A 25,054-nucleotide genomic window follows, 5' to 3' on the forward strand; every position below is an offset into this window, starting at 1 on the left:
CCAGGAACTGGGATGGCAGAACTCTGTAGCCCGTGCCCCGGGTCTGCCCTGCCCACCTCCTGAGTGTCAGCTCCCAATACAGAGAAACATGACTCACCTGTCAAAGTCTTTCACACTTTATTTGAATTCTTTTCAGAGCATGATCTTGAATCTTTTACTATTTTTATTTTGAACTCTACTTAAATTTACTTGTTTACTAACTTATTTAGTGTGTATGGGTGTCAGAGGACATGTGGAGGTCAGGGGACATCTTTATTGGTTCCCTCTGTCCACCATGTCAGTCCTGGGGGTCAAACTCAGGTCACTGGGCTTGATAGCAAGTTCCTTTACCAGCTGAGCCATCTCGCTGGCCATTCATCTACGGACCCCTGAGATGGTTTTCCCATTTCTCTCAAAACCAGTGCTAAGAATGGGCAGAGAAACTATGGCAAGGACCAGCTGTTAAGCCTCTGATACCTTTGCAAAGGTCTTTCCAAACCTGAAGCATGCCAAACACATCCTTCCTCATTCGCATTTTATTAGGACATCATATCAGACAATCAGTTATAAAACCTTGAGCATCAAGTAAAACATTTTTATCAGACGCACAACACATGGAGGCATACCAGCCTTCTCATAAAGCTAAATAGCAAAGCCAAATCTAGCATTTCATTTCATAAACACCTTTATACTTAATACTGTGGAAAAGAAAACAACTTTAAAAAAAGCGACATTGATTCTATACAAATGTTAACACTGAGGGATATATTTTAAGATCTTCGAGGTCAGTGAAATAAGTCATTTTTTATTAAAAATAGTATCCTCGTCTCTCTCCACATATACATATATATTCTCTCTTTAAATAAATATATTACGTATTTTATTTATATTTTTCTTGTGTGTGCATGTTCGTGTGTGTGTGTGTGTGTGTGTGTGTGTGTGTGTGTGTAGTGCAGAGGACAGCGACAAGTACCACTCCTTCCGGTGCTGTCCACCCTTTTTCTTTGAGACAGGATCTCACTTGGCCTGGAACTCACCTAGGCCGACTGGCCAGTGGGCCTCAGAAGTCCATCTGAGACCATTTCCCCAGCACTGAGGTTACACGTGTGTGCCACCACATCCAATTTTTTGTAATGTAGGTTCTGGGGCTCAAACTCAGGTCCTAGGGCTTATGAGCCATGGACTTTGCTATTTCCCCTCTGTGTTTCCATTTTGCACTGTTTGGGGTCTTGGGGCGGAAGGCAGGGCAGTCCCCCGGTTAAACACACAGTCAGCCGCTGAGCCACACCCACAGCCTCGCTCTCTGCTTACTTATCTTCGGATTTATCTTTATTTATATGGCGGTGTGCAGGTGCCCTGAGAGGCCAGAGGAGAGCATCAGATCCCCTGGAACTGGAGCTACAGGTGGTTGTAAGCCACCTGATTTAGCTGCTGACAACCCTAGAGACTAAATCTCTATAAAAAGCCATCTCTCCAGACCCTGCTTATTATGTATTCACGGTGAAAACCGACCCCACAGCATTTACCTGGTGCTGTCAGGCCTTTGCTTGGCAAGGAAAACAAAAAACAGAACATCAGGTATAACCAGCGTGGTGGCTTGAGGGACAACGGCCCCCGTAAGCTCAGACATTTGAATGCTTGGTCTTCAGTTGGTGGGACTGTTCGGGAAGGATGAGGAGGTCTGGCCTTGTTGAAGGAGGTTTGTCACCGGGAGCCCGCTTTGAGGTTTCAAAAGGCTGAAGCCATTTCCCAGAGTGCTCTCTGTCTCCTGCTTGCCACTCAGTCGCTCCTGCCACGTGCCTTCCTTCTACAGTCACGGAATCTAACCATCCGAAACTGTACCCCTAATCACGCACTTTCTTTTATAGGTTGCGTTGGTCATGAAGTTTCGTCACAGCATTAGTGAAGGCAACCGGATCCCACGAAGCAGTGTTTGCGTGGCTCTCACATCAGGACTTCAGAGTCTTCTGAGGAGTCGTCTGCAAACAAAAGTTCATCCGCTGACGGGCTCCCCAAGGGTAGCGTACTGCGGTGAGACCAGGAGATGCCATTTTTGGTGGGTTTGTCCTCCGGTAAAACGCCATCCTTTCCGGGTGTGGCTGTTACAGAAGGAGCGGAGGCCGCACCTTCCCAGTCCTCATTGCCCCCATTCAAGATGTATCTTTCCTCATGAAGGTTGTTCTCGTGGACTTCAGCCGTGACCACACTGATGGCAGCGCCGGGAGTGCAAGAGGCGATGATGGAGTCAGGATCGATGTTCATGTCTAGCCTGGAGAGTGGTGGCCCATCCGCCAGGCCCTCGCTGCCCTCCAGCAACTGTGTATTGATGTAGATGATGGAGTCTTTGTCCTGAGCATCGGGCAGACTCTCCGAGAGCTTTTCCAGCTGCAGCCTCAACACTGAGAAGGTGGGTCGGTCCAGGGGATCCGCACTCCAGCAGGAGTACATGATGTCATACCTGATGACGACAGACAAGTGAGCGTTACCCGGCACAGACCCAGAGTCTCAGTGTAACCTCCCCTTCTGCCTCAACTAATGTTTAAGTGAGTTTTGGTGGAGGAGGAATGGTCTAATGATTACTCAGGTGTAAAATGTCGTGTGTGTGTGTGTGTGTGTGTGTGTGTGTGTGTGTGTGGTAATATGCTCTTGTGTGTGTGTGCACAGCGGCTGGAGGGGCATCTGTCGGACTGTTCTGTCCCTCCCTACTTTATTCCTTTGAGGCAGGGTCTTGCTGAACCAGGGGTTTGCTGTTTTGGCTATACTGGCTGGCCGGTGAGCCCAGGGGCGCGCGTGTCCCTGTCCCTCACAGCCACGCCAAGCTCTTTGCGTGGGTGCTGGGGATTGAATTCAGGCGGTCGTGCTTGTGCAACGAGGACTCTTACCTACTGAGTCATCTTCTCAGTCCCTTGTCAAAAAATAAATTCTGTTTCTAAAAATAGAAGATGCATCTGGCAATTATATCTACTTTTGAAAATAAGAGGCTTTAACATCCATTTCTTATATACGCTTAGCAATCAAAGCAATCATCTACTCTGTAAAAAAAAAGGTTTATTAGAATATAGCTATGTCTATTTGCTGTCTGTGATGGCTTTTGCTACAATTGCAGCATTGAGTGGCCCTCAAAGGCAAAATTGTTTACTGTTTGGTACTTTACTGTGGTGATTTGAAGAAGAGTGGCCTCCCATAGGCTCTTTTATTTGAATGCTTAGTCTGCAGATGGTGAAACTGTTTGGGAGGGACTAGGAGGTGTGGCCTTGATAGAGGAGGTGCCATTGGGGATGAGCTTTAAAATTTCAAAGCCCACACCCTTTCCAGTCTTTCTTTCTTTGACTCATGCTTGTGGGTGGTCATGGACTCATCACTGAAACTATGCTTTCTTTTTAACTTGCCTTGGCCATCAGTCTCTGTACAGCAGGAGAAAAGTAATTAAGACATTTGCCAAACAAGTTTGCTAGCCCTTTGTCTATACCCTTAAACTGAGTTGTTACCAAGAGCGTTTAGTTGGACCCACTGGACTAAGTTAGAATGCCCGGAGCTGGAGTGGCACACGACGGGTAACTGAATGATACGCAGTGTATATCACCCCTTTCTAATCTTCCCAGCAGCTCTCTCACTGTGCTTTGTTCATCATAGCAGGTGTTCTGGGCTCATTGGTAGCAGGGGGTGCAGAGGAATGAGGTTAGGGTTGGGCAAGCCCATCACACAAGAACTCCTCCAGACACTTCTGTTGAGTTCTGCAGAGGGATGCACCTCTTTTCTGGGAAACTTCATCCCCAATGTCTGGTATTGTTAAGGATTACAGCAGAGGGGCATGGGAAGGAAATGACAACTGGAAATTGCTGGGCTGAGAAGGCGTTATGCCAGCATCTCATTTTGATCCTTCCCTGCTTTAGGAAATTGATATTAATTTCACTAGATAAGAAAACTGAACTGGAGGCCTGGACAGATGGCTCAGAGGTTAAGAGCACTAGCTTTCCTTCCAAGGGTCCTGAGTTCAATTTCTAGCACCCAAATGGCAGCTCATGACCATCTATTACTGTAGTGCCATGGGATCTGATGCCCTGTTTTGGTGTGCAGATGTATGTGCAGATAAAAAATAAACACATACAATACACACCTAAATAAATCTTTAAAAAAAGAAATCTGAGTTGAACCTAAATTATCTGATTCATGCTGATCACTTAGAGGCTTTCCTAGGAACAGACATGTGCACTTCCGTAGTCACATCTGCACACAGTCTATGATCCCGGGCAAATTCTAGTACATGGTAGCCCTAACTCGCGGCACACGGATACCATCCTGGCAGGCATCATCAGGTCCTCTTTTTGATCTATTTTCTCAGCCTTTGCCAGTGCTGTCACTTGCTTCTGGAATGTGAAAATGCAGATCCAAACAAAGGGGGTGCGGAACCTCAACCCAGGACTCCACGCGGACACCTCCCTCACGGCCCTGAGTTTCATTTAAGCCTCAGGAGTTCCTACTCTCAATCTAATACTTTGTGAGACTATATGACAGATTACATACATAACATATAGTGTGTGTGTGTGTGTGTTTGTGTGTGTGTGAGAGAAAGAGAGAGAGGGGGGGCCTTGCTATTTATAGCCCAGGCTGGCTTCAAACTTTCGACCTTTCTGCACAGGCACACCTCACCGTGCCGATCTTAAATATAACTTTGAAAGACATGATAATGGGCTGGGAAACCACAGGAAGATGATGTCCAGAAGCAATCCATGTCCAGGTTATAACTATAATTATCTGTCTGTGGGGCACTTAGGGTGTTACCAGGGCCCGTGCGTGCTAGGCCAGTTCTCCACCACAGAGACACCTCAGCTCTGATTGTATTTGAGGGGATCACGTTGGTTGCTGTCTAAGCGATGAAGGAGGGGAAGGGAGATGAAGGTTCTGCACTGTACACGGAGCTACAGTCATGATGTCATCCTGATGAGAATGCAGCCCTGTATAACTGCGATCGGGCAGTATCAGCAGTGGGAGAGAAAGGCAGTGGGAATTCTGGTTTGTTTTGGGAGATTTATTTTTACTTTGTATGTGTAGCACACTGGTGTTCTTCCGAATGTGTGTCTCTGCACTATGTGTGTGCATTGCCCAGGGAAGCCAGAAGAGGGCGTTGGGTCCCCTGAAACTAGGGTTCACAGGCTGCTGTAGCTGCCACGTGGCTGCTGGGAATTGATCCCAGGTCCCCCGGAAGAATAACCAGTGCTCTTAATCGCTAAGATTTGGTTTCTTTTCCTTTCCTTCCTTTCTTTTCTTCTTTTTTCTTTCTTTTCTCCTCCCTCCCTCCCTCCCTCCCTCCCTCCCTCCCTCCCTCCCTCCCTCCCTCCCTCCCTCCCTCCCTTCTTTCTTTCTTTCTTTCTTTCTTTCTTTCTTTCGACAGGCTCTTAAAATGTAGCCCTGGCTACCCTGACACTCACTACATAGATCAGGCTGATCTCAAACTCACAGAGATCAGCTTACCTCTGCTGGGATTAAAAGTGTGTACTATCATGTGCGATGAGGAGTGGGATTCTGGATTCTAAAGAACACCGGCTGCCTGACAGGGCCCTGGAAGGGAATCAGACTGCCATACCAGAGGATAAGAGGAGGATCCTCGTGCCATGGGTCACTGTAAACAGCTGGCAGGGCCAGCTGGCAGGTCCTGAGGGGGCCAGGGGGCCATGAAGGCCTCAGCTAGGGAAATGCCCCACAGAGGTTGGCTGAGGCACCCTGGACAGCAGGAAACAGGATCGACAGTCTGTATCCTTCCCTCACTGTCTTGTCTCTTTGTTTTACAGTGGTGTAGACTGAACATATGGCCTTATGCATGTTAGGCGAGTTCCCTTACCACTGAGCTACATTCCCCAGTTGACATGGCTATATGTCAGACAGTTAGCTTAAAGCAGCCAGAGAGCTGCTGCGCACAGCAGTGCATTCATCCTAGCCATGCTCAGAATATTTGTGTGTGTGTGTGTGTGTGTGTGTGTGTGTGTGTGTGTATGTGTCTGTATATGAATGTAGGTCTGTGTATAGGAGTGTTTGTGTATGTCTGTGTCTGTGTCTGTCTCTCTGTGTGTGTATGAGTATATGTCTGTGTGTGAATGCGTGTGCATGTGTGTCTGTGTGTGAATGAGTGTGTGTCTGTGTGTGTGCATGTGTATGCATGTGTTAGTGTGTGTGTGCCTATGTATATGTTTCTCTGTGTGTATGTGTATGAGTGTATGTCTGCATGTGTGCATGTTTGTGTGCATTTGTGCGTGTGTGTGAATGTGTATGTGCGTATGTTGGTTTCTTTTGGGGTATGGTTTGCAGGCACCCATGTGAGTAGAGACTCAGGAATAAAGGCCTTCTTTATCAGCCTGGACCGTATCACATCTGCAAGCCCAGAACATACAGCCACCAGGAACATGGGGACCACAGCCTGTCTGTGACCACTACAGGAAGAGAGCTGACTCTGCCACCTAAATTTGTTCTCAGACAACACCAGCTCAGCAGTCTCTTGCTTTGGTTCGAAGTGAAACATAAAAACCACAGCGTGACACAGCTTGGAAGTTGCTGAGACCCAAACTGACCATTGCTAAGGTCAGTTTCTGCTGGTGTAGGGGGAATGGCTGAGAAAGGAAAAACAAAACTTCCTGGGCAATGTGGCTACAGAGCAAGGCTTCCTCAATTCCAGAAGCCAACATCGCACTAACAAACAAACACCGTGAAACCGTAGAACTAATTTAATCAGGACGTTAAGACATTTTCAGGATGTTTGCAGCCTTTGTTTCTGTTTGGTATTAGACATCTTCAACCACAAAGCAGGCTGCGGCCGGGAACAAAACAATCTTCCTGTGCTTGGCTTAGCGCCTAAACCACAGATGGACAAAGTGACCTGGCTCCATGTGTTGGATGAGGCAGCAGAGACAGAGCTTGGGATGGGCCTGAGGGTCTTGCATTACTCACTGACACCAGCATCCCACATGCTGCTCCATGACACACCTAGCTCAGGCCTATGTTTTTATAATGTTCTTGCCAAATATGATGAGAATATCCCACGTTCTTGGAACAGACTCACCAGCAAGAAAATGTAAATCACCATTGAAGCCGGCACTTTGACAAATGACAACTTCAAGACAATTGCATGACATGGATAAAGTGCTTGCCTACAGGCATGAGGACCAGAATTTGGATTCCCAGCACACAGAAGCCAGGTAGTTCGAGTGGCTGGCCTATATTCCCAGCCACCAGAATGTGGAGACAGAGATGTTAAGGGATAAGCTAGCTAACCAGACAAGCCAAATCCATGAGCTCCAGGTTCAGCAAGAGACCCTGCCTCAGTTGCTCTCCAATATCCAGTCTCTGCATACACAAACACACATGACAATATTCAGACACATACATGTGTGCCCCACTCATGGAAATACACTGTGATGGCTGCCATTATCAACTTGACAGAATCTATAATCATCTGGGAGATGGGCCTATGAGCATGGCTGTGGGAGATTACCTTGATTAATATGGTATGACTCATCTTAATTGTGGGTGGGACCATTCCCTAGTGTGGTGGTTTGAATAGGTCTGGCCCCCATAGACTCATGTTTGAGTGGTTGGCCCATGGGGAGTGGCACTGTTAGGAGGTGTGGCCTTGTTGGAGGAAGTGTGTCACTGTGGGGGAGGGCTTTGAGGTCTCCTACGCACAAGCTACACCTGGCGTGGCACACAGTCTCCTTCTGCTGTCTGCGGATCAAGAGGTAGAACTCTCAGCTCTCCTCCAGCACCATGTCTGCCTTCCTTGATGATAATGGACTACACCTCTGAAACTATAAGCCAGATCCAATTAAATGTTTTCTTTATAAGAGTTGCTGTGGCCGTGGCCTCTCTTCACAGCAATAGTACCGTAACTAACACATGTAGGCAGGGGACCCTGGGCTGTATACGAAAGGGGGCTGGAGGGCGACAGAAACTCGTTACTCTCTGTTATGTATTGTGGATGTGATGTGTCAAGTTCCGGTTGCCTTGACTCCCCTGCCGTGATGGACAGTGCCTTGAACTGTGAGCTGAAATAAGCCCTTCCCCACTCAGGTAACAAAGTGTGGTCATTTTCTCAAAGCACCAGAGTTCTAGGAGGAACATACATTATGTGTCTCCTAGTATAGAGAAGAATAAAGAAGTCAGTCCAGCCCCCATGGCTACACATATGTGGCTAATTATTGGACAGGGCCTGTCCTGTCAAACCCTAGGACCTGGGTCTCTTCTTTATGATGCTTGGCGTTGAAGACAGAGAGGGCTGTCTTGATTGGATGTGCTCCATGGGGAGAGCTGGGAGAGCTCCCACCTGGCCAAGCACCGGTATTCCGGGGAACGCTTTTAAACACAGTTTTAATCTAAGCCCGCTTTGTACCAACAGCACCACACCCTCGAGCCACAGGGATAGGCAACTGCATTGTCAGAAAACTGCCCAAGTAGTTCTGAGAGCCAGACTGCACTCAGAGGCCCTAGTGCGGATTCCTAAGTTTCCCAGTAAGGGTGATCGGTATGCCTGGAAAGCCACAGAGAGAAAGGATTCCCAGGTTCAAAGTGAGTAAGAGTACCTCACATACTATACAATGAGCCTCTTTACTGGCAGCGTCTGCTTCCTAGTGGTGCTCATGTTGTTGCTTGAAGACACACACTGGGAGCTCGTCGTGGCTGTGCCCACTGATGAAGCGCCATGGAGGCTTCACAGGAGCTGGGCAGACACCACCACCTGCGCCAGGAATGACTGCTGGCCTGAGGCTTCTGTGAGTGGCACTCTCTGCACAGGCTCTCTGGGCTAACAGCCAGCCCTGTCTGCACCAGGCCTGACCGTGTTTGCCAGGCCGCTGCCCAGTCGGGTAGCTGCCTGCTCAGGAAGCCCGGTGACACAGGAATGCCTACTTACAGCTCATCCAGGCAGTCCTCGGGCTGCTTCAGCCTGTGGCCATGGAGAAGGTACTCATACATCTCGTGGTTCTGCACTCCAGGATAGGGAGTCATTCCCCGTGTCGCTATTTCCCACATGGTCACGCCGAAAGCCCACTGAGAACAAAGCCACAAGAAGTTAGGACAGTCAGGACAGAAGTCTTTCCACAAGGGCTGAATGGACTTTTTCATGGGGAAAGGTCATTTCCTTAAAGCCTTGATGATGAAGCACAAAGCTGGTAATTATGTCTGAGGCCCACTGTTCTCCAGACAGCAACACGTGGGGTTGAAGCCCCATAGTTACCCATTCTTATCAAAGCTGTTCTGGGAGACTTGGCTAAAGGCAGACAGAGCCTCATCCCATATTAGCATTGCTTATTTAATGTACTTCTCTGTTCTTGCTGTGGAGTATTTTCCCCATGCTTGTATGAGGGTATGATTACACAGCAACTTCTATGTAGCATATGGATTCCAAAGGCTGCTGAATGAACTCACTCAACTTAATGTGGATATCTTAGTCATGGGCAGTTAAGTCACTCATTTGTAGCAAAGAAATGTGAATCTCTGAAGGTCATACACAAGCCATAGATTTCTAAATCTGAACACTTCACCTCAACCTACTACTTGCCTGAATTAGAGTTTCTATAGGAAGAAAAAGCCAGGTATAATGGCACACATTTGTAATCCCAGCTACTGGGGAGGCTGAAGCAGGAGGACTGGGAGTTCAAGGCTTTCTAGGCGATGTATATAGAGCTGGCCTCAAAAAGAAAAAGCAGAGAGGGCTGGAGAGATGGCTCAGTGATTAAGACCACTGATTTCTTCTAGAGGAGCTGGGTTCAAATCTTAACACTCACGTAGTGACTCACAATCATCTCTTCCAGGGGATCTGACACTCTTCCAGCCTCCACCGGCACTAGGCACACACATGGTGCACAGATACACATGTAGGCCAAACACTCATGCATGTAAGAGGGGCTGGAGAGATGGCTCTGTGATTAAGAGCACTTTCTGCTCTTCCAGAGGACCCAAGTTTGGTTCCCAGCATCCATTTTGGCTTACAATCACCTGTGACTGGCTCAGGCTCCAGGAAGTCTGGTGCCTCCGGCCTCCGAGAGCACCTGCATATAGGTGCACATATCCACATACAGATACACATACCTATACACATAATTAAAATACAATGAAATCTTAAACGTGAAGAAGAGGTTGCGAAGGTAGCTTAGTGTCCTCATAGCACGTGTGTCGTCCGAGGGTCAACCCCACCATGAAAAGAAAGCGGGTCAGTAAATGAATGAAGTCAAAGCACGGTCTGAGCACGCTTGCAGCCCCCAGCTTATCAGCAGGCTCAGCCATTTCTCTCAGCGTGTGGCCATTCCTGTCAAAGCAAGGCTGTGCACGCACCACGTCACTCTTGCTGGTGTAGACCCGATCTGCCAGGCTCTCTATGGCGATCCACTTCACGGGCATTTTGGCAATGCGGCCTTGGCGGTAATAATCACCACTGTAAATCTTCTTAGAGAGGCCGAAGTCTGCCACGCAGACAGTCATGTCATCCCGCAACCTGCCAAGAGCGAATTGTGGTCCTCAGCAACCTTAGGAACAGAGCATTCTGCCCCAGGCGTGGATCAGAGGCAGCTGAAAACTCACGGAAAGTGACTGAAGAATATGGGGAAGTTGCAGATGTGACTCAGTTGGTAAAATGCTTGGCTAGTATGCACCAGGCCTTTGGTTTGATCCCCAGCACAGCATAAATGGGAACAGTGGTGCATGCTTCTAATCTTAGCACTTTCAAGGTGGAGGCGGAAAGAGCAGAAGCTCAAGGTCACCCTCAGCTGCTTTTTAAATTCAAGGCCAGCCTGGGACACATGACACCTGCACAGGAGGAGGAGGACAGGAAGAGAAGGAGCAAGGCGGAAAGAGGAAGGAAGGAAGGGGAAGGAGGGTAAGTGAAGGGAGAAGGAGGAAAAAGGAAAGAAGGAAAAGGAGGAAGAGGAGAAGGAAAAGGAAAAAGAAGAAGACATGGAGCCATGAGCTTGGGGTAGGGAGCTGCTTTGAGGTTAAAGACACAGAAAATAATAGGGACTAGACATCACAGTTTTCCCGTGACTCTAGCCTCTGTGGGGCTGGTCCAGCAAAGGCACCCAGGCACAGGGGCTAGGGGCACTGTGGGGAGAGAGATGTGTCAGAGCAGGAATGGAAGGATCAGCAGCTCCTCCTGGTCCTTCCTTAGATTGCATCCTGCCGTGGCCATCCTGCCTGGTGTCTGGAAGCAGTATTGACCTTGTGGCCTAACCAAGGCCTTGTGGGGGGGTTGTGGGTGAGGCATAAGAGGAGGTGAAGTCTGGGAGAGGTGGGAAGCACCCATTGAAAGATGATGCCGAAGGATTTCTTTCTAATGTGGCCAGCTGTTGGCGGGGTGAACTGGAAAGTTAAAGGGAAATAAATTGCAGTCATAGCCCAAGCTAGTAAAACAGGTCCTAGACAAGAAGAAAGAAAAGGAAGAGAAAGAAGACAGAGGGGAAGGGAGGAGAGAGGAAGGAGGTGACTGAGCTATCCTTATTTGCCTGATATTAACTTTTTTTCCTTTTCTTTAAAGACAGGGTCTTGTGTAGCTCAGGTTGGCCTGGAACTTGCTCTGCATCTGAGGATGACTATGGACTATGGATCCTCCTGCTTCTGTCTCCTGAGTGTTAGGAGAGCAGGTATTCACACTGAAAAGGCCCATGTTCTCAGCTTAGGGCAGACTAGACAGGCGGTCTTCTTACATGGTAGGAAAAACAAAGAAAATGTTAAAAGAAAAAAAAATTCACAATTATCTACCCATAGTCAAAATGCAGTAACAAACCCCAAATCTCTTGGGGCTTTGAAAAATGAAGTAAAAGGGAAAGTGGATATGGTTGAGAAGAGAGAATGGTTATCTCTACTGTCAGACCTTCTACAACAGGGAAGCTAAAATCAAGGAACAGTTATGGTGTTGGAAGATTTACACCAGGTAATGGTTTTGTTGAAGCAGGGAAAGAATTGGAGAAAATTCAAGTTCAAAGTTCATATGTAAATTCTTATAACCCGTCATCCAATGTGACAGAAAAGCTTCTACATATTTAAGGGACCAAATTTTATCACATGGGTTATCACATGGGTAGATATAAATGCAAGTTCCTGGAAAGAAACTACACCTCCCATTGAACCTTTTAGAAGGCTGATTATCTGGTTAGAAGTTCAGTGATTGAGGAGAGGTTGGAATGTCACGGGGCAGAGTCTAACTTACATCTTAAGTTATCTTCAGCTCACTTAACTGCCCTTCTCAGCTCACCTCTGTGTCTGTCCACAGATTAGCAGATGAAACCTCTCTGAATGTGTTCACTTAGCAGACAGCTTTCCACCACTCAAGGCCAAGAATGTCATAAGGCAGCAGCCAAGGCCTACAGTAGAAGCTTCCTCAGGCCCACATGGCTGCAACCCGCGTACCTAGCAATTTGATCAATGTATTTGAAAGTGTGTCCATTTATGATTTTCTTTTCTATGGTACTATAAAAACCTGAAAACATGGGGGTAAGAGCACTGTCTGCTCTTTCAGAGGTCTTGGGTTCAATTCCCAGCAACCAAATGTGGCTCACAACTATCTATACTGGGATCTGATCCCCTCTTCTGGCCTGCAGGTATACATGTAGATAATACAGGTCTCATGCATATAATACAGAAAATAAATTTTTGTTTGTTTGTTTTTGTAGGGTTTTCTTGTGCAGCCTTGGCTGTCCTGGACTCACTTTGTAGACCAGGCTGGCCTCAGACTCACAGAGTGCTGGGATTTTAGGCATGCACCACTATACCCAGAAAATAAATAAATCTTAAAACAAACAAAGAAAGCTGAAAACAGTTACCATTTTGGAATATGACATTTTAGGCAGTTGGATCTGTATTCTCAGGCCATTGTCACTTGTACTTGACTCTAGAATATAATATTTCTTACCCTCTTTGAAGAGAGAACTTTGTGTATCAACAAAGGCCTGGGGAAACAGCCTTCAGGATTTTCATTATTGCCCTTCAAGTTATATAATGACTAGCTCACTTACATACTATTGTGGGTCCAACACTAGCTGATGGCAAAAGACCCCAAAGATCAGGGCTGGTGCCCCTAGCCTACTCACAAGGAGAAAACAGACTAATCATAAGAGAGTGCTTTGGATGCTAGCCAGACTCTTGGAGGCAAAGACATAGAAAACCCCAGGAAGGAATCAGAGGAATAGAAATCCCATACGAAGGAAGGCACTCTGCTCCATCCCCAAGCTAAATGCCCTCCATAATCTAATAATAGGTCAGTTCCCACCCTGTGACATCTAATGGCCCCACCCCTCCAGGATGGCCCAGGTTCTTACATGCAGTTTCGAGCTGCTAAATCCCGGTGAAGAAAATTCTTGTTGCTCAGATATTCCATTCCCTGGGCAATGTCCACCATGAACTTCAGCAGTGTCTGCAGGGGGATGTACTTGAGGAGACAGGAAAAGATATTATGTTTTAGAAGGAAAAGCTGGCAAGTTACTCTCACCAAGAGGGAACAGTGCTATATTTATTTTTATTTTATGTGCATAAGCATCTCGCCTGCATATATGTGTGTGCATAAACCATATGTGTGTCTAGTACCAGAGGAGGCCAGAAGAAAGTATCAGATCCCCTGCATCTGGAATTACAGATGTTTGTGAGCTGCCATGTGGGTGCTGGTTATGAATCTGTGTCCTCTGCAAGAGCAGCCGGTGCTTTTAACTGCTGAGCAATCTCTGCAGCCTTGGAAATGGTGTTCTTATTTCTCAAGTTGTGGTGGTAACTCAAAAAACAAAGCTTTCCTTTCTATATCATTAATATTTTTTTTAAACAGATACTTTGTTTTGAGACAAGGTCGCCCTAGCAGCTCAGGCTGGACTATAGGCTGGAATGACAGACATGAGCCACCACACCTGGCTCAGAAATAATGCTAAAAAAACAAAAAACAAACACAAAACAAAACAAAAAACTCCAGAAAAGGAATAAAGAAGAAACTCTACAACCTCCCGGAAAACACCACATTCTCTTTGCCTTTAAAAGTATTTCAGGCGAAAAACATTTTGCATCTCTCCACCGATTATGAGGCCAAAGGTGAGCCTTCACATATTGAGACACGCTGGGACAGAGGACCAGGCCAGGTGGAGAGGATGAGGGAGGAGTGCCTCGTTCTTTGCTTTTAATTTTCTTTCACATCTGCCTATTTATTTTGTATGTGGGAGGGAGGAGGAGTTCACTAGTGTCACTGTAGACATTTGGTGGTCAGGGGACAACCTGTGATAGTCAGTTCTCTCCATCCCTCTCCATCTCCATCCTGGGATTGAATTCAGGTTGGCAGGATTGGTAGAAAAGAATTTCACCTGCTAAGCCAGCTTACTGTCCCCAGTGCCTGATTTTAATGCGGCAAGAGGGGATATTCTGGAAAAAGGGTCTGATGTTCAGGAAGGGAAAAACAAACAAACAAAAAACCTTACTTAGTAGGAGATGTTTCTAATTCTGTATTCTTGCTAGCATTTTTTTATCCTTTCTCTCTCCCTCCCTTTTCCTCCTCTTCCTCTTTCTCCGTTGTGGTGTTGAATGTGGCACTAACAACATTGATCTCTGGGCCTCACACATGCTAAGACAGCTCATTTTACTTTGAGATATTTTGCAAGATCATTTTCTTCTTCTATACAGCAGCAATTTAGCTAGCCTTCATCTGTTGAACTAAAATACAAGTATACCCTTCAAAATCCTGATTTTGTTTTCTCTCTAGGGCCTTTCTAGAGTTTCAGCCATTTAATGTTTTCTAAGTGTTGTAAAAGTCAGACAAAGCTGCTATGTGAGTAAACATGCCATCAGTGGCAGAGGACACACACACATAGACATACACACAGAGAGACAAAGAGAGACCCCATCTAAAAACAAAAGCAACAACAAAATTCCTGAAAGAACAAAAGGAAAGAAAGGAGGCAGAGAGGGAAGGAGGGAGAGGCATTTAGAATTGGTTATAAGGACAATGACCAGCAAGATCTCCAAGTGATAGTTTAGTGTTTTATTGTAGTTGTGGCACCAAAGAAAAAAAGGCTGACTACAAGTTCCTGGCAATCATGAATCATGAGTGGTCTGTCCACGGTATCCACACCCCCTCTATCACCCCACCGCATGACACTGGATTTGTCATGGCTCTTTCTCCAAGGACTGTAAGTTTTCCAAAATGGTATTCACAAGGGTACTGCATTTTTTTGTTTTGTTTCCTGTGATACTGGGGATGGAACCCAGGCCTTGTATTAGATAAGCTTGCCACTATTCTCCACAATAAAAGCTCGAGCATTACATTTTTAATGACATATTTCCCAACTATGACACAGGCCAATTATATAGTACATATGAAACCAAAACCAAAATGCCGTAACTATCTTTGCCCTTAAGTAACAGAGTTACGAGAAAAGGTAAGTGAATCAAACACGAAAGTTTTGCCTCTTCTCTGTGTATTTAGGGCATTTGGTTTTCTGGATGCTATCTTCTAGGAAAGGGTCTAGGTCCTGTGAAATGGCAACTGCTACTGTCATAGTGAGTGGAAGATACTACTAACTTGTGATATTTTTTCATGTATTAACTATATTATTCCTGGAGCCTGTGACAAAAAGTTACTTAAAAAATAATTCCATAGAACAATTGGGAAACAAGTAGAGATGATTGCAGGTGTCGCTATAGACACGTGTATGAACTAGTGACAACAATCTGAAAGTGAAGCAAAGGAAATAAGTTCAGCTACAATTGAGTAAAAATATTTAGAAACCCCCTCAGAGAGGCAGAGGCAGGCAGATCTTTGTGAATTCAGGGCCAGCCTGGTCTACAAAGCAAGTTCAGGACAGTCAACACTACACAGAGAAACCCTCACAAACAAACAAATAAATGCAGGAATGAATTGGAAAAAGATGCATACAACTTTTGCTCTGGAAAAAAAAAATATATATATATATATATACAGTGCTGGAGGTAGAAGCCAGGACTCTAAATGGTTCCAGCAAGCACTCTCCCTGCTGTGGCTCTAGCCCTCAAGGGCAGTATTTTACAACCCTGAGAATCTTGGAGAAGAATACATCACAGATGGACCAGCTCATGATTGCGGGAAAGTTGTAGTGGGCCTCTTCTTCAGGGCTGTGACTGCATTAAAATATTTTGCATACTTGGAGGTCTTCCTTGGTTACCATCTTATAACCGACTCTAATACTGGCTTGCTTTCCTTCTTTCTGAACATTTAAAAATTTTTATTACATTTATTTATTTTGGGGCATCTGAATTCTTTTACTATGTGGTTCCTTGGGATCAAACTCACTCAGGTCTTGGGCTCTGTGACAAGCATCTTTATCGGCCAGCAGTCTCTCTAGGCCCCCTTCTAAACACCTTAAGTGGGAGAATTGTGCAGTGTCCCAATAAAGCTATGGCAAAGAAAGCACTGCTCTAAGATGGGGGAAGGGCGTGGAGACAGACAGACACAGAGGTGGGGGTGGACAGAAAAGGACCCAGACTGAGGAGAGAGAGAGGACAGGCTTTTCCTCTTTGTCTCGGTGACATGTGACACTTAAGGTAGCTGCTGCCTTCTCATACCACGTGCGGTACCGCCATGGAGATGTGCCAGACACCGTATGCCACAGCCAGAACAGGTCTCCTGGAGCAATGCCACCTCTGGCCCCGTACCCCAGGCTGCCCTTCCACTGTGACCCTTCGCTTCAGCTTCCTCAGCAGCTGGGATCACAGGCCTGTGACACCAGACCCTACTCCATGTCTTCTTTCTTAAGGGGATTTTGAGCTGCTTTTGGTATTACACCCTCGTAAAGCCACGTTCCTTCCTGCAGACCCAAACGACAACTGCAGGTAGCTTCCCTGCTTTAGCGCCTTCAGGTCCATCCTTTTTTGGCTATAGCTCCTTCCTGTCTGTCTTCCCTGAGCTTTGACTCCTCTCTGTCCACCCTTCCCTGCCCTAGTTCTTCCCTCTCCATCCTTCCCTGCTTTATCACCTTCCTGTCAATCCTTCCCTGCTGTAGCTCCTCCCTGCCCATCCTTCCCTGCTTTGCCCTTACCCCTGAAGACAACCGCAGTCCCTACAATTGCCCCTGGAGAAAAATCGAAGGTTCCTACAACAGGTGTGCTCTCTGATCTCTTGCTCCCAGCCTGACTGCGTGCTACCCTTTCCCTTGTTTTATTTCTACCATGGCCCCATGGACTTTTGGGGCTTTTCCAGTCACACTCCCTTCCTTCCCCAAAGCTCCAGAGCAGACATACGTTTCTGTGGGATGCACCCCAGCTGCCATCCTCTGTGAGATGCTGAGGTGGTGCTTATCATCTGCTCGTCTGCCCTGCGTATCACCAGGGACACTACCCACGCTGAGGATAGTGACACTTGGAGCCAGAATCCAGGCCCTGTTCAGAAGCTCATTGACAAGCCCTGAGACTTAATCTTGGGTGACGGTAGTCCGAACAAAAGGTCTTTATGCCCAGGGAACTGACTGCACAGGAAGCAAAGAAGCAGCCCAAATAAAAGCTCCCTGTCCCAGCTACTCTGTGAACTCTGTGCCTTCCATCTTTATCACAAGCTACAAAATATCAACACATAAAAATATATTCCTTTTCATCTCTGTAACACTCAGGAGTTGATCTCTTCCACTAAGGACACCCTTGTACTTTTGCAAATGGAAATTATTGGTCAAGGAAACACTGTGTGTGGAGGAATTTTAAAACATGGATGCTCTGGCAAGAGAGCAAATCCAAAGCCCTTCTAGGTCTGTGTGATCTGGCTGGACTACAGACATGCCTTTAATCCCAGGAGACAGAGGCAAGAAGATCTCTGAGTTCAAGGCCAGCCTAGTATAGAGCAAACTTTAGGCAAAGAAAAGTTTAGGTCCAGGCATGTTGGTACACACCTTTAATCCCAGAATCTAGGAGACAGAGGCCTGCGGATCCCTGAGTTCCGTTCAGGCAGTTCAGTTGAGAGCTGAGAGGCCTTGCAGTGGAGTTGAGTTCATGGCAGTTCAGTTCGTGGAATTCAGGACAGTTTTTACCAAGGGAGTTTTACAGAGATAGACTGAAGAGAGAACAAGCTAGACACAGGCGAAGACAGAATAAGCCAGAGAATGAGAAGGAGCCAGAAGATTAGAACAGATTGCTAGAGTTAGTTTGAGGCCAAGCAGAGTGATTCAGTCAGAAGCTGAGAGAAATGAGTTTGACTCAGTAAGCTTGGTGAGGAGTTTTGAGCCAGACAGCTGAGTCGAACCAGCCAGCCAGAGTTCAGAAAAAAAAAAAAAACAAAAAAAACTAGAAAGAGTGAGCTTATTCCGCAGTAAGTCTCAGAGGCTGAAAACAGTCCAGGCCTAGATTAGATTGTACAGAGGCTAGAAGCCTCCAGGACTAGGCCTAGGTCAGCAGATGGGTACAGTAAGCCTCGGAGATGACACTTAAATCAGGCGATAAAAGAAACTTTTAAAACTGCGCACTTGCTTTCCTTACTTGTTTTCCGTTTAAGAGTAAAAGATTACCGCAGCTCTTTTGCCAGTTGAAGCAGAACTGTTGAAGCACATGTTGGGGGTGGGGTGGAGGAACTGCAGGGAAGGGGAGGTAAAAAGAGCAGAACAGAGTGGGAAGAAGTACACTCTGCGGTGTTAAAGCTCACAGAAAAGTTGCAGCATTTGAGACAGTGGGTGGGGACAGAGAAAGGGCAGACATTTTAATGAACAGGTGGAGGGCTCAGAGACAGACTCACGCTGTGCAGCTTGTGGAGTTTTTGATCGAGGTGTGGGAGCAATTTAGTGGATTAAAGGTGGCCTTTTCATGAATGATGACCAATCATATACAAAACCAACTAACCAAGGGGGAATCTTAGGATGTAGCTTAGCTGGCAGAGTGCTTATAAGGTGTGCAAAAAGTCCTGGGCTCTATCCCCAGCCTCACAGGTGATGGTACACACCTATAATCCAGAACACTGGGGGTAGAGACAGGAGGATCAGAAGTTTAAAAAAAAAAAAAAGTTAAAAAGTTAGCTATAAAGTGAGTTTGAGGCCAGCTTGGGCTAAATGAAATCCTGGCCAGCCTGTGGTGAGTAAAGGCTCTAACAGGCTGCAGTCAAGGAGACTTTGGCCCAACTCTGTAGGACTAACTGGAACAGGGATAAACACCCACTCATAGGCCTGTCAGAGAGGATGGAGACCATAGTTTAACTCTTGGGTGCACAGTGAACTCTGAACCAAGGCCAGTGCCCCAGTTGTCATAAAAACTTCAGGAACAGTTGAGAGGCAGCAAAAGCTGCCTGTTACCTTTGGTCCTGTTTCTATCCTGGAATAGAGCAGGAAGGTATGAAGGTCTCCATATTTCATGAAGGGTAAAATCACCATGGGCTTCGGGATGCCTTGAGAGCTCATTTCTATACACACTCCTGAAATTGAAAACAGGACCAGTTACAAAGAGCCCTTGTTAAGTAGGAACACAGATACGCTGGAGGCCCACTGGCCAAATTGGAGCCATGTGCTACCAGGCCAAGAGGTGAAAAATCAAAGGCTTGGAACTCTCACAGTGGATTCTATGTAACACCTGCAAGCTATAAGACTTCTCTCTCTCTCTTTCTCTCTCTCTTTTTCTTTATCTCTCTCTACTCCCCCATTCTGGTTAGGTTAGTGTTTGCAAGAAAATTCTCAAATCAACCTGTCACAAGAACAGAAGCTGAGGGTTTTGTACTTTGTTTTTGTGAGACTGAATGACTGAGGGGTGAAATCCTCAGAGAATCCGAGGGCAAATTAGCCAAACATTCCTATGAAAAAGTCTATTGCAACCAGATGTTCAAAGCTATTGAAGCATTTTTGAGGGCCTATAGGTAAAACTTCTTTCTAAGCTTTTGGAGATTGAAGTTACAATGTGTTAACCTGGAATTCTGCAATGAGCCTGTCACCTGATGGTAGGCTTTCAAAGTGTAACGTGTCAAGTAAAGCCAAACATCTCTCCTGGTCGGCTAATGATACTAACTGCAACAACAGCCATTTCCTTGACATTAGATTTTATCCAAACCTTAGCTTTCACATCTCTTTGTAGCATCAGTCATGTAGAACTTTGAAAGGTTGCTCAAAAATTTATTAGGAATTAAGGCAAGGGCAGGAAAGAAATAGGCCATTGTTTCCAGATTGTTTATCTCAGAATAGTGTCCCTTACATGTCACACACATATGCCCATGTCTGTAAAATTTTTTCACGGAGACAGTAACATAAAACCAAATTATAAGTGGGCACAGTGGCTCACGCCTGTAATCCCAGCACTCAGGGAGGTAGAGGCAGGTGGATCACTGTGAGTTTGAGGCTAGCATGGTCTACAAAGCGAGTCCAGGGCAGCCAGGACTACACAGAGAAACCCTGTCTCAGAAGAAAAATAAATAAATAAAGCCAGATTACATCAAGTCATGTCTATAAAATAGTCAATGTGTCATGACTCATAAGTTGATTCATGAATTATTTCTCAAAGACAATTTAGAGAGATGTCTATGTTTATAGTTTTACTTCACTGGTTTTCAATTCATAGACAACCTCCACCTAAGAAAGACTGTCACGTGACTGGCTCTTGTGTCTTGCCTTTGACCTAGCACTCTCAAAATGCTAATTCCAACTGCACCCAGGAAACACAAACCCATTCCACTCTGAGCCTCAGAAGGTAGGACAAACCCAGTGTTGTGAATTTTGGCATAAACCTTTCTACACCAGAACTTCTTTGCCTTTGGCACACAGTTGGTCAGCCAAGACCCTCCTTTGGCAAACAGTGGGTCAGCCAAGGCCCTCCCAGCCTCCGTCTGGCATCTCGCTGAGGTACCTTGAAGCCGGATGACATTTGGGTGATTGAAGTCTTTCATGCAAGCTGCTTCACTGAGAAACTCCTCGATCTCCCGTTGAGAAAAGTTGTCCACTAGGGAAGGAGATGAAAAATGCAAGATGCGATCAGTGTATTCAGTTAAAGGGAGGAGATCAGCAAATACGACACAAGGCATGGTTGCTGTACTCAGTTCAGGAGTCGGGCCCAGAACAGCACTCTTCTCTAGTAAAACTTAAAATCCACACCAGGCTTCATGGTGCATTCATGGTGGGAAAGGCGAGGTAGGAGGACTCAGGGGACAGCCTGGGCGATATAGCAAGACCCTGTCTGTCAAAGCAAACAAAACAAAACAAACAAGCCCGCCTTTAAAACAAAAATAAAAACTCCTAAAATCAGGAGAACGCAAAACAATAGAGGCAGGAAAGCGTGCTTGTCAGCGCTTGGGGTTGGGAAAAGAGAAGAGAGAAGCCAGTGGTGAAGCCTGAGGGATTTTAGGGCTGTGCGACTGTTCTGCATGATGCCATATGGGGGACATGGATCATTCACGCATTTGTCGAACCCCATAGAACTACACAAGACCCACAGTAGACACGAGTGAAAACAAACAAAGTTCAGTTGACATTTCAGTGTACAACTATGTCAGTGTGTATACAACATACTAATATACTAATCCTGCTCTGCCGCAATTACTTTTGCCCCGCACCTTGCTGTGGCTGCATGCCCAGGCCTGTCATTATGTTCTTAGCTGTTAGGACCATCTTATTAGTTGCTCAACTGTGCCTGTGAGCGGGGTGCATGTTCATACCGAAATTTTGAAGTGCAAGCAACTTAGAAAAAAATTTTTTTTTAAATTATCTTAATTATGTGTTTGTGGGAGTCAGGGTGTGTGTGTGCACATGGATGTGTCTGATCTCCCTAGAGCTGGGGTTACAGGCAGTGGTGAGGCGCCTGACCTGGGTGCTGAGAATTGAACTCAGGTCCTCAGGAAGAGCAATATGTGCTCTCAACCACTCAGCCGTCTCTCCGGCCCCTGAAATGTAACCAATTTAAGAGAGCTGTTTACAGTTTAATATTGGCCCATCGAGACAGCTCAGTGGATAAAAGCACTTGCCCCAAAAGCAAGTGACTTGAACTTGATCCCTGGGAACCCACACGGTGGAAGAAGAAAACAGACTCCCACAAGTTGTCCTCGGATCTCTACACATGTACCATGGCACGTGTGCACGCACATTCCACACACACACATACAAATAAATAAGGAAATGTCATAAAAAATTTAAAATATAACCTACTATTATGCTATGAGAAACGAGCCTGTCCCGAGAGAGTAAATGCTGTTTGATTCCACTTTCAGGCAGTGCTTAGAGTGACAAAACCAGATAGAAAGTAGAATGGCTGCTCCCTGGGCTGGGGAGGAGAGTGCGCGTGTAGAGTTTCAGTTTGAAAAGATGGAAAGTTTAGGAGCTGGATGGCGGTGACTGGGGCATGATAATATGAAGGTGCTAAATGCCACTGGCCTGTACATTGAAACATGGTTACAACAGCAGATTTTATTTTATATATTAGTTATACTGTTGTACAACATATTTCTTTTCTTTCTGGGACAGAGTTTTTCCGTGCAGCCCTGGGTCCTCTGGAGCTTGCTTTGTAGACCAGGCTGGCCACAAAACTCTGCCTGCCTCTGCCTCCCAAGTGTCTCCCAGTGTCTAGCTAAGGGATTTCTTTAACGGGGTGTAGCTACTGATTAAAATGGCCTAGCCAGGGTTTGTATGATCCTGAGGGTTTACCGTGTATTCATTTCATTCCAGAAAACTTAGAGAACACTATTTTAAAACCGTTACACTTACAGCATGTCTGTCCCCTTCGTCCTCACTGCTTCCCTTTGCTATAGAGAGCCGGGGGGACCCAACAGAAGGTGGGGATGGAGGTTTTCCTGTAAACCCTTCCTCGACGGCCAACCCCAGGCAAACAGGCCTTGGGAGTCTTTCTTTTTCTTAGTAAGTCTGAACAGATGCTTGTTTCCCCATGTCATCAATTAAAATATATGTCCCTCAGAGAAACAGCACTCTGAGTGACTGTATCACCCTGTGGATAACATCCGTCTTTGGTCACAATGCCAAGAGCTCTTGGTTAAGAGTCTAACAAGCTCTCTTTGAAGTGACCTAGTTTTAATTTTATCCCCCACAGTGCTTGAGCTTGAACCCGGGGCCTTGTGCATGCTAGGCAAGTACCGCGCCACTGAACTACACGGAGATTCTGAAGCCACGGGCTGTTCTTTCAGTCTTCAATAACCAGCGTGATAGAATTCACCTGTAGGAAGTGGCCCCACTACCCTAGAGATCTGTCAGATACTGACATTAGATCCCACTGCCTCAGGAATTCATGCCTTACTTGGGGCTCATCAGCTATTCCAGGTAATGGAGGGTGAGGGAGATAATGACCAAGGTGGTGGGAGTGACATGCTTTGAGCATGAAGAATACGCAATGTGTGGATGTACAGAGAGCTCCTCATGTACCTTCTGCCGGCGACCGTGCTCCCACATTGCCTAGTGAGCCGTCAGTGCTCCCACATTGCCTAGTGAGCCGTCAGTGGCTGAGACCAGAGCACAAGCACTGCTCTACACGGAGCAGCTGACACTGAGGTAGCTGTCCCCCCTGCGGGAACGCCTCCCCCGCCGGAAACTCACACTTCATGGTCTTCACGGCCACCTTCTGAGAAGTCCCATCTTCCTGCTTCAGGCTTCCCTCCATTACAGACCCAAACTCTCCTGCGAAGGGAAGCGACAGCTCTGTGATGCCGTGCAGACGCTCTCCGGACCACAGAACTGCAGACGTGTGCAGTCCTGGGGCAGCTCGCCCTCAGCCACGGGGCAGGGCCTGCTCGGACCTCACGTCTGCTTACCAGGGGCGTGCGCGCGCGGCACTGTGAGTATGAGTGGTTCAGACTTTGCTCATCGCTTCCCCAACCATTACGACTGACCCAAGATACTTACAGGAAAACGTGGGAAATATTACTGAAGCTCACGTAGCAGTATTTTTAACCCCCTCCCCGCCAATGCTAGAGACAGCATTCAGGGCTTCGTACAAGTTAGGCAAGCACTTTACCATTCCCAACCCAAAGCGCAAATTTAATAACACTATCGCGCATGCTAAGAACAATCTTAAAATTTAAGTACATATTTTCATTGACTGGAGTAGATCAATACCTTAGAGCCTGTAGAACACCGATCAGCAGATAATAATATATGATAATCAATGAATAAAAATAACAAATAATAATCAATGAACCACATGCTCTGCAGTGAAGGGAGGAAATTCATACTTCCAAAGCTTACTCTCTCCCAGGGACTGTAGATGCCTCTTTTGTCAGATCGGAGTTTCAAAATTCTCCTCTTTCATTTTAAGCTCCAAAAAAGGAGTTATTTGCATTTTAACTCCAACTCATAAAATTGATATTTTATTCAACGAATACACATTTTTACAAATCCTCAACTGTTCTTTATCCCAAATTCTAAGAGAATTGCTTTAAACTTGCTTACCTTCACCCAGAATTTTTCCAAGAATTAGAAGGTTTCTGTCAATCACAACATCTTCTAGCTTATTCTGCAGCTCCTCGCTCACTCCCAAGCTGTGCACTTCAAAGGAGTAATGGTGTGGGTAAGAATTAGCAGTGTGCTTTCTTCCATAAAATATAAGTAGACATGTATGGAAGGTCCTATGTCATAGTTACACACACACACACACACACACACACACACACACACACACACACACTTTGTACTCATTCTACCGTGATTGGGGTGAATACGATTGGATTGACCCTTCAAGGTAAGATCATCTACAAACAGCTATAGAAAGGAGAACCACACTGCCCTTGTCTTTTCACGATAGCAGCTGTCTGCACTGAGGTTCGTGCAGAGGAAGTCTACTTTTGACTTTAAAGGGGTCAGGCAAACATATCAGTGGGCACATGCTGGTGGATTATGCGTCCGTAGTTTTGGTATAGAAAACAGCCCTCAGGATACTTCCCCTGCCCTCCCATGCCAGCGAGGGATAAATACAGCACAGGAAATATCCGGAGAATGAACTGTCCTTGTACATGTAGTATGCGGCACCTCATTTTCAGGCATCAGGCTCAACCGGGTACTTCAGGAGACTGAAGAATAAGACTGTCTACAGCAAGGATGTGGTACATTATAATGTATGCAACAGATGTGCACCATTAGAGAAGGAGAACCATTTACTGGCCAGATGGCAGAGGGTTCACTCTGAGCTATAGTTGAGGCATGAGTAACCT

General features: G+C 46.2%; 1 protein-coding gene and 1 non-coding gene across 2 annotated transcripts in view; both read right to left on the bottom strand.

Annotated features, from left to right (window-relative positions):
* Positions 1-497: 497 nt before the first annotated feature.
* Mertk (MER proto-oncogene, tyrosine kinase) overlaps positions 498-25,054 on the bottom strand; it is a 98,125-nt gene continuing 73,568 nt past the window's right edge. The window contains exons 12-19 of the mRNA XM_021641953.2: positions 24,297-24,392; positions 23,445-23,525; positions 20,758-20,850; positions 19,224-19,342; positions 13,272-13,381; positions 10,297-10,456; positions 8,876-9,012; positions 498-2,437 (exon numbers count right to left, since the gene is read on the bottom strand). Coding sequence (XP_021497628.1) covers positions 1,924-2,437; positions 8,876-9,012; positions 10,297-10,456; positions 13,272-13,381; positions 19,224-19,342; positions 20,758-20,850; positions 23,445-23,525; positions 24,297-24,392 — 1,310 coding nt within the window. The 3' untranslated portion in view covers positions 498-1,923. The remainder of the gene's footprint in view (positions 2,438-8,875; positions 9,013-10,296; positions 10,457-13,271; positions 13,382-19,223; positions 19,343-20,757; positions 20,851-23,444; positions 23,526-24,296; positions 24,393-25,054) is intronic.
* On the bottom strand, positions 22,796-22,921 carry LOC132649134 (small nucleolar RNA SNORA25). The gene has a single exon (XR_009587564.1). It is a non-coding gene; the product is annotated as a small nucleolar RNA SNORA25 (small nucleolar RNA).

This window comes from Meriones unguiculatus, chromosome 18 (assembly GCF_030254825.1).
Source record: "Meriones unguiculatus strain TT.TT164.6M chromosome 18, Bangor_MerUng_6.1, whole genome shotgun sequence".
In the NCBI taxonomy this organism is placed as follows: domain Eukaryota; kingdom Metazoa; phylum Chordata; class Mammalia; order Rodentia; family Muridae; genus Meriones; species Meriones unguiculatus.